At 47.7% G+C, this 16554-nt stretch overlaps 1 protein-coding gene across 18 annotated transcripts in view; it reads right to left on the bottom strand.

Moving 5' to 3' along the window:
- The window catches only part of PTK2 (protein tyrosine kinase 2), a 194079-nt gene that overhangs the window by 45158 nt on the left and 132367 nt on the right, over positions 1–16554 (bottom strand). For 16 of the 18 annotated variants that reach the window (XM_069731971.1, XM_069731968.1, XM_069731966.1 and 13 more), the window contains 5 exons: positions 6944–6961; positions 3765–3821; positions 1626–1723; positions 400–484; positions 21–121 (listed from right to left, as the gene is read on the bottom strand). In XM_069731971.1, the coding sequence (XP_069588072.1) occupies positions 21–121; positions 400–484; positions 1626–1723; positions 3765–3821; positions 6944–6961 (359 nt within the window). The remainder of the gene's footprint in view (positions 1–20; positions 122–399; positions 485–1625; positions 1724–3764; positions 3822–6943; positions 6962–16554) is intronic. The other 2 variants (XM_069731959.1, XM_069731974.1) reach the window with 1 other exon arrangement.

The following is a 16554-nucleotide window of genomic DNA, read 5'->3' on the forward strand; positions in this document are numbered from 1 at the left end:
AGGAGCCCACGTCCGCTTACCTCCCCCAGGGTGCACAGCTCCATGATTATCCACACCGGGTTCTCCGTGATGACTCCAATTAATTTGACAATATGCGGATGATCGAACTGGCGCATCGTTACTGCAGGGAGAGAAGACGCCGATCAATTAACTGATAGAACCTAGAAGTGCTGGAAATTGGAACTCTCAGGTGACAGAATAGTAACACGGTGCCAGTGACTGCGGAGAATACCGAGAATCATCGCTGTATGTACGGAGCGCAGCAGGGGAACAAACCAGTTATTATTGTCAGCTGGTGAAATACTGAACATGGAGCAGATGGATACAAGCAATTGTTCCCTGTTATCAGCCCCCCCCCCCCAAAAAAAAAAAAAACCTTGCACAAAACCCCAAACTCACAGGCCTCTTGTAAGAACTTCTCCCTCACACTGTCTGATGTGCAGTTCTTACACGTTTTGATTGCGACCGCCATGGCCGGATTCTCCTGGGGAAGGTAAAACAGATTCTCAGCAGGATGTGACGTTTTTTAATTATTTTTTTTATATATAAATAGAATATAAAAATCGCATAATTAAAAAAAAAAAAAAATCTGCCAAACTTTTAATAAACGTAGGAAGTTGTAGCCGTTTTCACGAACCCGTTTACATCTAATTTAAAGCTTCTCAGGACTGAAGGTTTGTTCCAGTCGTGTCCCTGCACATAGGGTGGTTTCACATTTGCGGGTTTTTTTTTTTGCGTTTTTGCGGCAAAAAACGCAAAAAAAAAGCATGCGTTTTTTCCCTATATTTAACATTAAAAACGCATGCTTTTTTTGTATGCGTTTTGACGCGTTTTTGCAACGCATGCGTTTTTTTCTGCATGCGTTGTGTTGCAGAAATGCAACATGTAGTATTTTTAGCGGCTGTCTATGTAAACGCATGCGTTTTTAACCACATGCATTTGCATGCGTTAAAAACGCATGCTTTTTTAAAAAAACAACAAAAACATAAAAACACACTGATAAACCACCCCACACCATAAAATTGATAAAGGGATCCTACCCCTAACCCTACCCCTAATCCCTTTAAGGGTAGGGGTAGGGTTAGGATCCCTTTAGGGTTAGGATCCCTTTAGGGTTAGGGGTAGGGTTAGGATCCCTTTAGGGTTAGGATCCCTACCCCTAACCCTAGCTCTTTCTGTTTATAGTGGGTTTTTTACTTTATTTTGATGATTGGCAGCTGTCACACATTTATCTGCATGCGTTTAAAAAACGCAAACGCATGAAAAAACGCGTTTACATGTGTTTTTTCACCATGCGTTTTTTTTTTTAAGAACGCATGCGTTTTGAAACGCAAGTGTGAAACCAGCCATAGTGATGCATTTAATCTGCACTGATACATTGTAACAAACAATCAGAGAAAATGTCTGCATTGGATACACCTGTACCAAACCCTCAGCTGTGAAAAGTAACAGGGTCTTATGCTTTTTTATTACTCAAGTATTAACGAAACAAAGCAAATCCAGAAAAACAAAAGCTGCATTCCCTAAATCTAATGAGGAGGTGACTGGTCATGTAGCAGAATTCAGACTGCAGGAGCAGCGCTCACGTCACGGAACGAGTGCTACAAGCCCCATCATCCACTTACCGGGCTCATGTAGACCCCCTGGTGCACATCTCCAAACTGTCCTTCCCCTATACATCGCCCCAGCTCAATCCGGTCCCTCTGGATCTCGTAGTCGCCCGCTGGTAAGAGACAGGTAAACGGTAACAGAGGTGACACACAGCCCGTTATCAGTACACAGCACACATGCTAAGGACGCGGGGATCGCATCGGGAACTACACACAACACTTTATTGAGTCAGTTTTATTTTCTTAAAAAGTTTTGAAACTTCCTACATGGATTCCTCACTGTTTTCAGTATCTCTGCTGGCTGCCAGTGAATGGAAATATTCATTGTTGACATGTGAGGACTGGTAACAACGAGCCAGAAGCATTCACCGATCATGAGAGCAGCGCTCCCCAACCAGCAGGCACCAGTGTACCCCCTGAACCACCAGGACAATTATTGTCTTCTGGCGTCTTTGCTTTTTCCTTCCCTTCTTTCAAAAGTCATAACTTTTTTTTTCTTTCTTTTTTTCCAGCACAGTATGAGTGAGGGATTCTTTACACGGGGAAGAGTTGTTCTTTAGAAAGGATAACACTCACTTTATCAGACAATGCACTGAAAAAACAGGGGGGAGGAGAAGCAACTCAACATTTTCTTTTTTTGCAGTGGGGGTCGAAGGTGGGAGTCCTGTGTTCACAATATGCGGTGAAAGTGACCCGGTAGCATGAACCTCCAGATTAGTACAAGGACGCCAACAGCAAACTTGTATTTTTTTTTTTTACTTTTGTTATATATATATATATATATATATATATATATATATATATATATATATATATATATATATATATATATATATATATATATATATATACATTTTTTGTAAACAAAAAAAGTCATATAATGTATATTTACAAAAAAAGTCACAATTACATATTATAAGCATATTTATATTATTTCTAAAAAATGTCAGTTATATAAAAATCTGTATTTTTTGCACAAAAAAAAAATAATCTAAATTATAAATATATATATTTAAAAAACTGTGTACAAAAAAATCCCCTACGTCAGATGTCGCCTCTATAATACAGCTGGTATCTGCTCCATACACCCACACCGGACGTACACTGTTCAGTACGATGAAGGGATATGGATAAAAGTTTGATACCAGCAGCCACCACTAGGGGGAGCTTAATGCATAGTTACATAAAAAAAGTGGCATGTATTTATTTATGTATGTATGTATGCATATATGTATATATGTATACACACACAGACACGCACATGTAAAGAAAGTAATAACCATCCATTCAGACCTCACAGCACGCACAAGTCACACCCAGAGCTGTTACCTTCATCTAATCCATAGCTTTCTGAACAGCATTTAGAAAGGGAACAGAAAACAATCTGCCTTAACACGACGAACAGTACACAAGACATGAACAATAAATCAGGAGCAGCAGTGAGAGGTAATATGTCAAGTTATTAATGAAGGATTTCTTCTGCTCTAGTCACATCCAGAGCTGGAATCTAAATTCTGACCACTTCGGCTCTCAATTGTCCAGTGCATTGGATGCACCAATCTAGGCTTTTAGATTGTCCATTTGAAAGCAAAGTTTTGTTAGTGCTAAGCAGAATTGTGAATGCAGCTCTGGATGTGACTAGAGGACATATGATAAAACACAAAAATGAACGCAGAAGAAATAAAACATCCTAAACTCCCCAATACTACGGATTTACAAAACCTACGCTTGCTGATTGCTGTGATCCCCCGCCGATCCAGAGAACGGGGGCTCTGAAGCACCCTGATAGTAAGGACAATGGCCGCACATATGCACCAACACTACTCACTGCATGTGCAATCGCTGGGGAAACACGAGGGGCTCAGAACTCCAATTTTTGCAGATTGGTGGGAACCCCCCACACCACCAATTAGCAAATGATCCTATGGACTGGCGACGCTGACCACCAGGACCAAAGATCCCCAGCCTGACCCTGCAGGTGGCGTCAGCGGACCCCTGTAAGACTCTATATAATAAAGGATCCTACATGGATGATGTGTAACCCGAGGCTCTCCACAACTACCACTCCCAATATCCACAGACAAGTCATGCAACAGTTGGAGACCCTCATCCTAGACCCCATGTCAGCGGCATAGGCTGGACGTGAGCACTTACTGGAAGGCATGGTGTACGTATCCTCCTCATCTATAATCTCTGCATAGTCATCGGTTTCTGCAACAACAACAAAAAAAAATTACAAAAAATAAATTAACAGATGCTCCAAAAAGTGCAAAAAATATAATCACCGCAAATATCAAACACCAGAGAGACAGGCGATTCCTATCAATCTCATAAATCTGATCTAATTCACCATAATTAGGAGTACTGATTAATCGGCAATGATTGGCACAGCTCTGCAATGCAGAATGCTCTACTCACAACCAAATCTGCATTCAAAATAATCAGCACAGCGACGTTACAACGCCCACAATGTGAGGCAGCGGAGCACTGGACGCCATCAGGGAAGCTGAAAACACAACGCTGACGCGAGTTTACCTTTCAGGCATCGGCAAGGAAAATTGCAAATACAGATTTGGATGTGAGTGGAGTAGAAAATTGGCAAAGTTAAGTGGTTGTACATCGATGTGGGGATAGTGGTCGGAGCGGTGACGTGGGAAGGGTCTAATTATCTATTATTGTAGACCTGCAGGAGAAATCCTATATAATGAAATACCAGCTGTTCCTAGCATCGGGGCCGGGGGCGTAAGGGCAGCGTCGAGTGCAGAGGGGGCGCCGCCAGTGTAAAGTGCAGTGCAGAGTGGGCGCCGCCAGCGACGAGTGCAGTGCAGAGGGGGCGCCGCCAGTGTAAAGTGCAGTGCAGAGAGGGCGCCGCCAGCGTCGAGTGCAGTGCAGAGGGGGCGCCGCCAGCAACGAGTGCAGTGCAGAGGGGGCGCCGCCAGTGTAAAGTGCAGTGCAGAGCGGGCGCCGCCAGCGACGAGTGCAGTGCAAAGGGGGCGCCGCCAGTGTAAAGTGCAGTGCAGAGTGGGCGCCGCCAGCGACGAGTGCAGTGCAGAGGGGGCGCCGCCAGCGACGAGTGCAGTGCAAAGGGGGCGCCGCCAGTGTAAAGTGCAGTGCAGAGTGGGCGCCGCCAGCGACGAGTGCAGTGCAGAGGGGGCGCCGCCAGCGACGAGTGCAGTGCAAAGGGGGTGCCGCCAGTGTAAAGTGCAGTGCAGAGTGGGCGCCGCCAGCGACGAGTGCAGTGCAGAGGGGGCGCCGCCAGTGTAAAGTGCAGTGCAGAGGGGGCACCGCCAGCGTCGAGTGCAGTGCAGAGGGGGCGCCGCCAGCGACGAGTGCAGTGCAGAGGGGGCGCCGCCAGTGTAAAGTGCAGTGCAGAGGGGGCGCCGCCAGCGACGAGTGCAGTGCAAAGGGGGCGCCGCCAGTGTAAAGTGCAGTGCAGAGTGGGCGCCGCCAGCGACGAGTGCAGTGCAGAGGGGGCGCCGCCAGTGTAAAGTGCAGTGCAGAGGGGGCGCCGCCAGCGACGAGTGCAGTGCAGAGGGGGCGCCGCCAGTGTAAAGTGCAGTGCAGAGGGGGCGCCGCCAGCGACGAGTGCAGTGCAAAGGGGGCGCCGCCAGTGTAAAGTGCAGTGCAGAGTGGGCGCCGCCAGCGACGAGTGCAGTGCAGAGGGGGCGCCGCCAGTGTAAAGTGCAGTGCAGAGGGGGCGCCGCCAGTGTAAAGTGCAGTGCAGAGGGGGCGCCGCCAGCGACGAGTGCAGTGCAGAGGGGGCGCCGCCAGCGACGAGTGCAGTGCAGAGGGGGCGCCGCCAGCGTCGAGGCCAGTGCAGAGGGGGCGCCGCCAGCGACGAGTGCAGTGCAGAGGGGGCGCCGCCAGCATCGAGGCCAGTGCAGAGGGGGCGCCGCCAGCGACGAGTGCAGTGCAGAGGGGGCGCCGCCAGTGTAAAGTGCAGTGCAGAGGGGGCGCCGCCAGCGACGAGTGCAGTGCAGAGGGGGCGCCGCCAGCGACGAGTGCAGTGCAGAGGGGGCGCCGCCATCGTCGAGGGCAGTGCAGAGAGGGCGCCGCCAGCATCGAGGGCAGTGCAGAGGGGGCGCCGCCAGTGTAAAGTGCCGTGCAGAGGGGGCGCCGCCAGCGACGAGTGCAGTGGGGGCGCCGCCAGCGACGAGTGCAGTGCAGAGGGGGCGCCGCCAGCGTCGAGGCCAGTGCAGAGGTGGCGCCGTCAGCGTCGAGGGCAGTGCAGAGGTGGCGCCGCCAGCGTCGAGGCCAGTGCAGAGGTGGCGCCGCCAGCGTCGAGGACAGTGCAGAGGTGGCGCCGCCAGCGTCGAGGCCAGTGCAGAGGGGGCGCCGCCAGCGTCGAGGCCAGTGCAGAGGGGGCGCCGCCAGCGTCGAGGGCAGTGCAGAGGGAGCGCCGCCAGCGTCGAGGGCAGTGCAGAGGGGGCGCCGCCAGCGTCGAGGCCAGTGCAGAGGGGGCGCCGCCAGCGTCGAGGGCAGTGCAGAGGGAGCGCCGCCAGCGTCGAGGGCAGTGCAGAGAGGGCGCCGCCAGCGTCGAGGGCAGTGCAGAGGGGGCGCCGCCAGCGTCGAGGGCAGTGCAGAGGGGGGCGCCGCCAGCGTCGTGTGCAGTGCAGAGGGGGCGCCGCCAGCGTCGTGTGCAGAGGGGGCGCCGCCAGCGTCGTGTGCAGTGCAGAGGGGGCGCCGCCAGCGTCGTGTGCAGTGCAGAGGGAGCGCCGCCAGCGTCGAGGGCAGTGCAGAGAGGGCGCCGCCAGCGTCGAGGGCAGTGCAGAGGGGGCGCCGCCAGCGTCGAGGCCAGTGCAGAGGGGGCGCCGCCAGCGTCGTGTGCAGTGCAGAGGGAGCGCCGCCAGCGTCGAGGGCAGTGCAGAGAGGGCGCCGCCAGTGTCGAGGGCAGTGCAGAGGGGGCGCCGCCAGCGTCGAGGCCAGTGCAGAGGGGGCGCCGCCAGCGTCGTGTGCAGTGCAGAGGGGGCGCCGCCAGCGTCGTGTGCAGAGGGGGCGCCGCCAGCGTCGTGTGCAGAGGGGGCGCCGCCAGCGTCGTGTGCAGTGCAGAGGGGGCGCCGCCAGCGTCGAGGCCAGTGCAGAGGGGGCGCCGCCAGCGTCGTGTGCAGTGCAGAGGGGGCGCCGCCAGCGTCGTGTGCAGAGGGGGCGCCGCCAGCGTCGTGTGCAGTGCAGAGGGGGCGCCGCCAGCGTCGTGTGCAGAGGGGGCGCCGCCAGCGTCGTGTGCAGTGCAGAGGGGGCGCTGCCAGTGTTAGGTGCACAGAGAACTGCTACTGTCGGACACAGATTATTAGTAAAACATACAGAAGAAGAAATTATGAAAGCGCAGATATTACCGTCCCCACTAAACTCCTCTGCCGTTCCAGGATGCATGCAAGAAAAGAGCGGAGAGAAGCGTGAACAAAAAATGAGGCTCGTACACAGACAAGACAATTACACTTCGCTGTTAAGTTGTTATGAAGCTTCCAGATGGCATCAGACACAAAAGCATGCAGCGGGCAGTGCCACCCAACACCTCACTGGCTGATACCTGTTATTAATGCTTCCCACATTTGTGATCACCTATATAAATGGCGCTACTCATCCTGAGCCGCCTGCTTCATGAACAGAGTGTCAAAAGAACAGTGCAGACTAACACAAAGGAAAGAGCAGGCATGTTGTAATCTGTAATATATATATATATATATATATATACATACATACACACACACATATATATATATATATATATATCTCCACACACACAAATCACAGGTCGCAGCTACAGACGACCACATGACTCCTCTGTAAGGAATACTTAGGTTTCATACAAATATCCCAGGCGGGTGAGATACAGAACAGCCTGCAGTGTAAAGAATGGAGGATTTCATTCTGTGCAGGGTCCTGTATACATCAATGTGATTCTTGCTGTGGTCTCCTCATACACTTGTTTGTTATTCCTCCGTTCTTTACACTGCAGCCTGTGCACAAAATAGTTTCTACTTTTAATTTCAGATGCAAGGAACACAACCATACGAGCCTCCTATATCCTTGGGATGGCATGACATGACACCGGTTATCTTTGCTGGGGATTTTTTTGATTCTTTGCTTTTGGAGGTTTTATTTTTGAGGTCATGAATCCATTAAGAGGATCAATAAAAAATAAAAAAAAAGAGCCCAGATAAAAGAGCCGGCAGCCTGAGCTCACTAACACATTCTCAGTTAACTCATTCTCCAGCCAACAACAGACATAGGCTACAGAATGCAAATGATACATTTTTAATGAAACCCAATTGCAAAATTGATTTGTAGCCCAAAATACATGTATTTAAGCTACAAAATAAGGGTGGAAAGGTGGACAACAGTATAAGAAGGGTAAAATTAAAGCAGGACAGGAGGAGGCACTGATCAGCAAGGGAGGCCACAAGAAGAGGTCACTAACAGTGGTACTACGTGGACCCCACCAAAATGCATTGGGAGCTGCATACAGACAAAAGTCTCTAGTGCCTTTGCATCCTCCATTATGATCTTACAAGGGCAACTCAGGGTCGTAATATTAACTAATTTACACAAACGCGAACCGCAATTAAGACAATTCTTTAATTAAATCAACCGTTGATGGCTTTGTCCTAGAAATTAGAAGCAACAATGGACAAATATAACTATGCAAATACATATATATATAAAAATACCGCCGGTATTCACCACTAGGGGGAGCTCACAAAATTAGAACTTTTATTTCAACAGCTGCAACAGAAGAGATCAGAAGCCAGCGGCGCCCCCTAGTGGCAGGTGTGCTCAAAAATAATAGTTCTGCATGATCTTTTCTCCCCTCAATTATTCCACATGTCAATTTATTCCTCAACTTCCAGAAGAAAAAACACAAACTCCAAAAAGAGAAAATACCAAACTTATTATTTTAGGAGAGGCGATGGGTCCTTTTTTAAAAGGGCATGTTAAAATGTGAGAAGGCTGCAGCTGTTACCAATTACCACGATATTAACCGGGGATCCTGGCCAGGTTTAGCATTGCCGGTAATATACAGGGCTGCAGACCCCGGATCACACACACACATGCAGCTGTAGTGTGGGACATCAGCATGGAGTTAGCAGGCAATAAGAAGCCGTGCAAGTACCATCGGGAGGAGACTGGTGAGCACAGAGGATGAATGGAAGGAAACTCTTGGCTTTCTGAGCTCTGGAGAGAACAGGCGAGGAACCTTACAGAAGCACAGGGCAAGACCGGAGGGAAAAAGACGAGGAGCAGAGAATTAGGAGAAAATCAGTCCACAACTGGTAAGAAGCATGTGGATGTGCAAAATGTAACTCCTCAGGATGCCACAGAAGGATAAGGGGAGACTAGCCAGAAATACCTAAAACTGCCCCCAAACTAGTATAATACTGCCCCTATATACAAGAATATAACTACTATAATACTGCCCCTATGTACAGGAATATTACTACTATAATACTGCCGCCTATGTACAAGAATATAACTACTATAATACTGCTCCTATGTACAAGAATATAACTACTATAATACTGCTCCTATGTACAAGAATATAACTACTATAATACTGCCCCTATGTACAAGAATATAACTACTATAATACTGCCCCTATGTACAAGAATATAACTACTATAATACTGCTCCTATGTACAAGAATATAACTACTATAATACTGCCCCTATATACAAGAATATAACTACTATAATACTGCCTCTATGTACAGGAATATTACTACTATAATACTGCCCCCTATGTACAAGAATATAACTACTATAATACTGCTCCTATGTACAAGAATATAACTACTATAATTCTGCTCCTATGTACAGGAATATAACTACTATAATACTGCCCCTATGTACAAGAATATAACTACTATAATACTGCTCCTATGTACAAGAATATAACTACTATAATACTGCCCCTATATACAAGAATATAACTACTATAATACTGCTCCTATGTACAAGAATATAACTACTATAATACTGCCCCTATGTACAAGAATATAACTACTATAATACTGCCCCTATGTACAAGAATATAGCTACTATAATACTGCTCCTATGTACAAGAATATAACTACTATAATACTGCTCCTATGTACAAGAATATAACTACTATAATACTGCTCCTATGTACAAGAATATAACTACTATAATACTGCCCCTATATATAAGAATATAACTACTATAATACTGCCTCTATGTACAAGAATATAACTACTATAATACTGCCCCCTATGTACAAGAATATAGCCACTATAATACTGCCCCTATGTACAAGAATATAGCTACTATAATACTGCTCCTATGTACAAGAATATAACTACTATAATACTGCTCCCTATGTACAAGAATATAACTACTATAATACTGCCCCCTATGTACAAGAATATAACTACTATAATACTGCTCCTATGTACAAGAATATAACTACTATAATACTGCCCCTATGTACAAGAATATAACTACGATAATACTGCCCCTATGTACAAGAATATAACTACTATAATACTGCCCCTATATACAAGAATATAACTACTATAATACTGCTCCCATGTACAAGAATATAACTACTATAATACTGCCTCTATGTACAAGACTATAACTATAATACTGCTCCTATGTACAAGAATATAACTATAATACTGCTCCTATGTACAAAAATATAACTACTATAATAATGCTCCTATGTACAAGAATATAACTACTATAATACTGCCTCTATGTACAAGAATATAACTACTATAATACTGCCCTTATGTACAAGAATATACGGTAACTACTATAATACTGCTCCTATGTACAAGAATATAACTACTATAATACTGCCCTTATGTACAAGAATATACGGTAACTACTATAATACTGCTCCTATGTACAAGAATATAACTACTATAATACTGCCCCTATGTACAAGAATATAACTACTATAATACAGCCCATATGTACAAGAATATAACTACTATAATACAGCGCCTATGTACAAGAATATAACTACTATAATACTGCCCTTATGTACAAGAATATACGGTAATTACTATAATACTGCTCCTATGTACAAGAATATAACTACTATAATACTGCCCCTATGTATAAGAATATACCTACTATAATACAGCCCATATGTACAAGAATATAACTACTATAATACAGCCCCTATGTACAAGAATATAACTACTATAATACTGCTCCTATGTACAAGAATATAACTACTATAATACAGCCCCTATGTACAAGAATATAACTACTATAATACTGCTCCTATGTAAAGGAATATAACTACTATAATACTGCTCCTATGTACAAGAATATAACTACTATAATACTGCCCTTATGTACAAGAATATACGGTAATTACTATAATACTGCTCCTATGTACAAGAATATAACTACTATAATACTGCCCCTATGTATAAGAATATACCTACTATAATACAGCCCATATGTACAAGAATATAACTACTATAATACAGCCCCTATGTACAAGAATATAACTACTATAATACTGCTCCTATGTACAAGAATATAACTACTATAATACAGCCCCTATGTACAAGAATATAACTACTATAATACTGCTCCTATGTACAAGAATATAACTACTATAATACTGCTCCTATGTACAGGAATATAACTACTATAATACAGCCCCTATGTACAAGAATATAACTACTATAATACTGCTCCTATGTACAAGAATCTAACTACTATAATACTGCTCCTATGTACAAGAATATAACTACTATAATACTGCTCCTATATACAAGAATATAACTACTATAATACTGCTCCTATGTACAAGAATATAACTACTATAATACTGCTCCTATGTACAAGAATATAACTACTATAATACTGCTCCTATATACAAGAATATAACTACTATAATACTGCCCCTATGTACAAGAATATAACTACTATAATACTGCTCCTATGTACAGGAATATAACTACTATAATACTGCCCCTATGTACAAGAATATAACTACTATAATACTGCTCCTATGTACAAGAATATAACTACTATAATACTGCTCCTATGTACAGGAATATAACTACTATAATACTGCTCCTATGTACAAGAATATAACTACTATAATACTGCTCCTATGTACAAGAATATAACTACTATAATACTGCTCCTATGTACAAGAATATAACTACTATAATACTGCTCCTATATACAAGAATCTAACTACTATAATACAGCCCCTATGTACAAGAATATAACTACTATAATACTGCTCCTATGTACAGGAATATAACTACTATAATACTGCGCCTATGTACAAGAATATAACTACTATAATACTGCTCCCTATGTACAAGAATATAACTACTATAATACAGCCCCTATGTACAAGAATATAACTACTATAATACTGCCCTTATGTACAAGAATATAACTACTATAATACTGCGCCTATGTACAAGAATATAACTACTATAATACTGCTCCTATGTACAGGAATATAACTACTATAATACAGCCCCTATGTACAGGAATATAACGGCTATAATACTAATCTCCAACCCAATGAACAAGAACCTAAACCCCAATGAATGTACGGATTTGGATACACACTAGGATTACTCCGTGTCAGTTTGTGCACATTATGGCAGAATTATGGGGTCACTCAGTTTATTTCAGTTCTGTTTTTCTTGATATCAGAGGCTATTTTGTTTTCATTAATAGATAAATTGACAAGAAAAATAAAAACCATTTCGTAGTGACAAAGGGTTTCCTGAGACTAGAATAGAACAGCCGGGGTAACAATGGACACCCCGTGGGTGGGGAGTTTCTCATGAGTTTGGAATGCATCGTAGTGGTCACTTTTGCCGTTCATGTAATGTCAGCAGAGCAGTGCCAAAGAGTAGGCTAGAGATGGTCACAACACTGTGGGGGCCGCACACAGTAACCCCCCTACACTAATCACACTGTGACTATTGCACAAGATGCAGAAAGCCCAATCTTAAAAATACCGCCTCATCTAATACAAAGGTATAAACGTATCCACTGGCGTGGATCTGCACCACAAGGGGGCAGTATACAACAGAGCCATGTTCGGTATTGTAACAAGGAGACCATGTTCTGATCACTTACATTTATCCTCATAGATATAATCATAGAAAGATCACATCGGAAACAGAGGAGAACATTCCACAGCGAACAAAAACCCCAAACTTCCAAGATCCAGATGGAAAACCAAAAGATGCATTCAAAAGTAAACGAAGGAAATATTTATATATCTTAGATTGTGTTCTCTTTCTCCACTGTATGCAAAATTACCAAATAAAGCAAATTTGCAGGTCTTATTACAAAAAAAATCCTCTACCATTTTATGATTACAGCTCCATTACCCTCATATTTGTCGCTCAGGTTACACATGGCAAACAAACTGAGTGTAGCCTGACCCTGCAATAACAGGGAACACCCACTGTGCACTCAACTTGGAGCGTCACAAAAAGGTAAGATCCATAGCGCTTTAAACTTGCAGCTTCATGAATTTAGAACACCCACTGTGCAATAAACTTGCAGCTTCGCAGGCAGGTAATATCCACTGAACTTTGAACTTGCAGCTTCATAAATATGGAACACCCACTGTGCTCTAAACTAGCTGCTTCACAAACTGGTAAGATGCATGGCGTTTTAAACTTGCAGCTTCAGAAATTTAGAACACCCACTGTGCAATAAACTTGCTGCTTCACAAACTGGTAATATCCCCAGCACTTTGAACTTGCAGCTTTACAAGTAGTGAACACCCACTGTGCTCTAAACTTGCAGCTTCACAGGCAGGTAATACCCACTGTGCTCTAAACTTGCAGCTTCACAGGCAGGTAACATCCACTGTGCTCTAAACTTGCAGCTTCACAGGCAGGTAATACCCACTGAGCTTTAAACTTGCAGCTTCACAAGTAGTGAACACCCACTGTCCGATAAAATTGCTGCTCCACAAACCGGTAATATCCACAGCGCTTTGAACTTGCAGCTTCATAAATATTTAACACCCACTGTGCTCTAAACTTGCAGCTTCGCAGGCAGGTAATACCCACTGTGCTCTAAACTTGCAGCTTCACAGGCAGGTAACATCCACTGTGCTCTAAACTTGCAGCTTCACAGGCAGGTAATACCCACTGTGCTCTAAACTTGCAGCTTCACAGGCAGGTAACATCCACTGTGCTCTAAACTTGCAGCTTCACAGGCAGGTAATACCCACTGTGCTCTAAACTTGCAGCTTCACAGGCAGGTAATATCCACTGAACTTTGAACTTGCAGCTTCATAAATATGGAACACCCACTGTCCGATAAACTTGCAGCTTCATAAATATGGAACACCCACTGTCCGATAAACTTGCAGCTTCATAAATATGGAACACCCACTGTCCGATAAACTTGCAGCTTCATTAACAGTTAAGATCCACTGAGCTTTGAACTTGCAGCTTCACAAGTAGGGAAAACCCACTGTGCTCTAAACTTGCAGCTACAAATGCAGGAATGTTCAAAAAATTAATAGTACAGAAATCAGAGCAATCTGAACCTACATTTATACAGAATTCATAGGTGTGGTCAAGGATAAGAAAAACATGGCTGCTTGCTTTCAAAAACAGCACGACATCAGCTTACGGGTTGCATCGTCTTACTGCAGCTCAGCAACACCAGACTCACCAGTGGAAAGGTGACGATTAATGACGGCAGTCCAGTTACCACCTTACTAAATATCACTGTTGATGGCATCTCAGCCACATCTGGCGCAGACATGCTGCCACTTCCAGGTCTATGGCACCCACTTCGCATTCTGCTAACCTCGTGCAGGAAGTGGTAAGTTCCCGGTAAAAGCCCATTAATGAGGTGGCAGCCAGGAGAAGACAAGGAGCTCATTGAGGAGGAGGCACAGAGCTCCTGTTCACGGCTGGAGACAGACGGGCACTGTACCTCGCTCACCAGACGGGACGTAGTCAGAAAGGGGCCGACATTCACCCACTGCAGAGAGTGAAAACACCACCACATCAGCAGGACCCGGCAGCACAGGGGATCAGGGCCCCGCTGTACTGGACAAGGGTCCTGGAAATGACAGGTGGAAATTATAAGGGTGACTGCTCCAAGAGCGAATGCACACAGCTATCTGACAGCCAGCTGTGCAGCGCAGGAACCCCAGGAACTGGATGTCAGTGCAGAGACAGCAGCCTGCGGCGTCAGGGCCGAGGGACTGCAGCAATACAGGAAGGGGACTGAGCAGGTGTAAGGGGCGGGGGAGGAGGCGAGACCGAGCGGACGGCGGGCAGGGGAGGAGGCAAGACCTAGCGGGCGGGGGAGGAGGCGAGAGCGAGCGGACGGGGAGGAGGCGAGACCGAGCGGACGGCGGGCGGGGGAGGAGGCGAGACCGAGCGGACGGCGGGCGGGGGAGGAGGCGAAACCGAGCGGACGGCGGGCGGGGAGGAGGCGAGACCGAGCGGACGGCGGGCGGGGGAGGAGGCGAGACCGAGCGGACGGCGGGCGGGGGAGGAGGCGAGACCGAGCGGACGGCGGGCGGGGAGGAGGCGAGACCGAGCGGACGGCGGGCGGGGAGGAGGCGAGACCGAGCGGACGGCGGGCGGGGGAGGAGGCGAGACCGAGCGGACGGCGGGCGGGGGAGGAGGCGAGACCGAGCGGACGGCGGGCGGGGGAGGAGGCGAGACCGAGCGGACGGCGGGCGGGGAGGAGGCGAGACCGAGCGGACGGCGGGCGGGGGAGGAGGCGAGACCGAGCGGACGGCGGGCGGGGGAGGAAGCGAGACCGAGCGGACGGCGGGCGGGGGAGGAGGCGAGACCGAGCGGACGGCGGGCGGGGGAGGAGGCGAGACCGAGCGGACGGCGGAGGAGGCGAGACCGAGCGGACGACGGGCGGGGGAGGAGGCGAGACCGAGCGGACGGCGGAGGTGGCGAGACTGAGCGGACGGCGGGCGGGGGAGGAGGCGAGACCGAGCGGACGACGGGCGGGGGAGGAGGCAAGACGGAGCGGACGGCGGGGGGGAGGGGGAAGGAGGCGAGACCGAGCAGACGGCGGGCGGGGTGGAGGCGAGACTGAGCGGACGCAAGGTGGGGGAGGAGGTGAGACTGAGCGGACGCAAGGTGGGGGAGGAGGAGAGACCGAGCAGACGGCAGGCGGGGGAGGATGCGAGACTGAGCAGACGGCGGGCGGGGAGGAGCAAAGACCGAGCGGACGCAAGGTGGGGAGGAGGTGAGACCAAGCGGACGGCGGGCGGCGGAGGAGCAGAGACCGAGCGGACAGCGGGCGGGGGAGGAGGCGAGACTGAGCGGACACAAGGTGGGGGAGGAGGCGAGACTGAGCGGACGCAAGGTGGGGGAGGAGGAGAGACCGAGCGGACACAAGGTGGGGGAGGAGGTGAGACCGAGCAGACGGCAGGCGGGGGAGGATGCGAGACTGAGCAGACGGCAGGCGGGGGAGGAGGCAAGACCGAGCGGACGGCGGGTGGGGAAGGAGGTGAGACTGAGCGGACGCAAGGTGGGGGAGGAGGCGAGACTGAGCGGACACAAGGTAGGGGAGGAGGCGAGACCGAGCTGGTGCAAAGGGGAACCCGAAACCTAGTGTGCGCAAGGGGGCAGAGACCGAGTGGGTGATCAGTGAAGTGGAGGGGGAGGCGAGAGTGAGGGGACATACCCAGTCCTAATGCATTGGCACATCCAGACATTTGGTGAGTACAGAGCAGGACACAGTTTCCCTGTCATATAATGACATCATCACACATGGAGAACTCTGCTGCCCTGTGTTTACAGCAGAGGGTATGTGGTGCCTGCTCCCTGCGCAGACTCATCCTTCATGTCCCAGGACACAGCCGTCCCCCAGGTGAGGACAATGTGACAATCGTCTCACTCTACAAGTCCTGTGTAACAACTATTTGTAAAAGGGCCGGTCCCTTCAAAATAGAATGTCAAAATGGGAGGAAACTGAAAACC

The sequence above is a fragment of the Ranitomeya imitator genome, chromosome 6 (assembly GCF_032444005.1).
Source record: "Ranitomeya imitator isolate aRanImi1 chromosome 6, aRanImi1.pri, whole genome shotgun sequence".
Taxonomy (NCBI): Eukaryota; Metazoa; Chordata; class Amphibia; order Anura; family Dendrobatidae; genus Ranitomeya; species Ranitomeya imitator.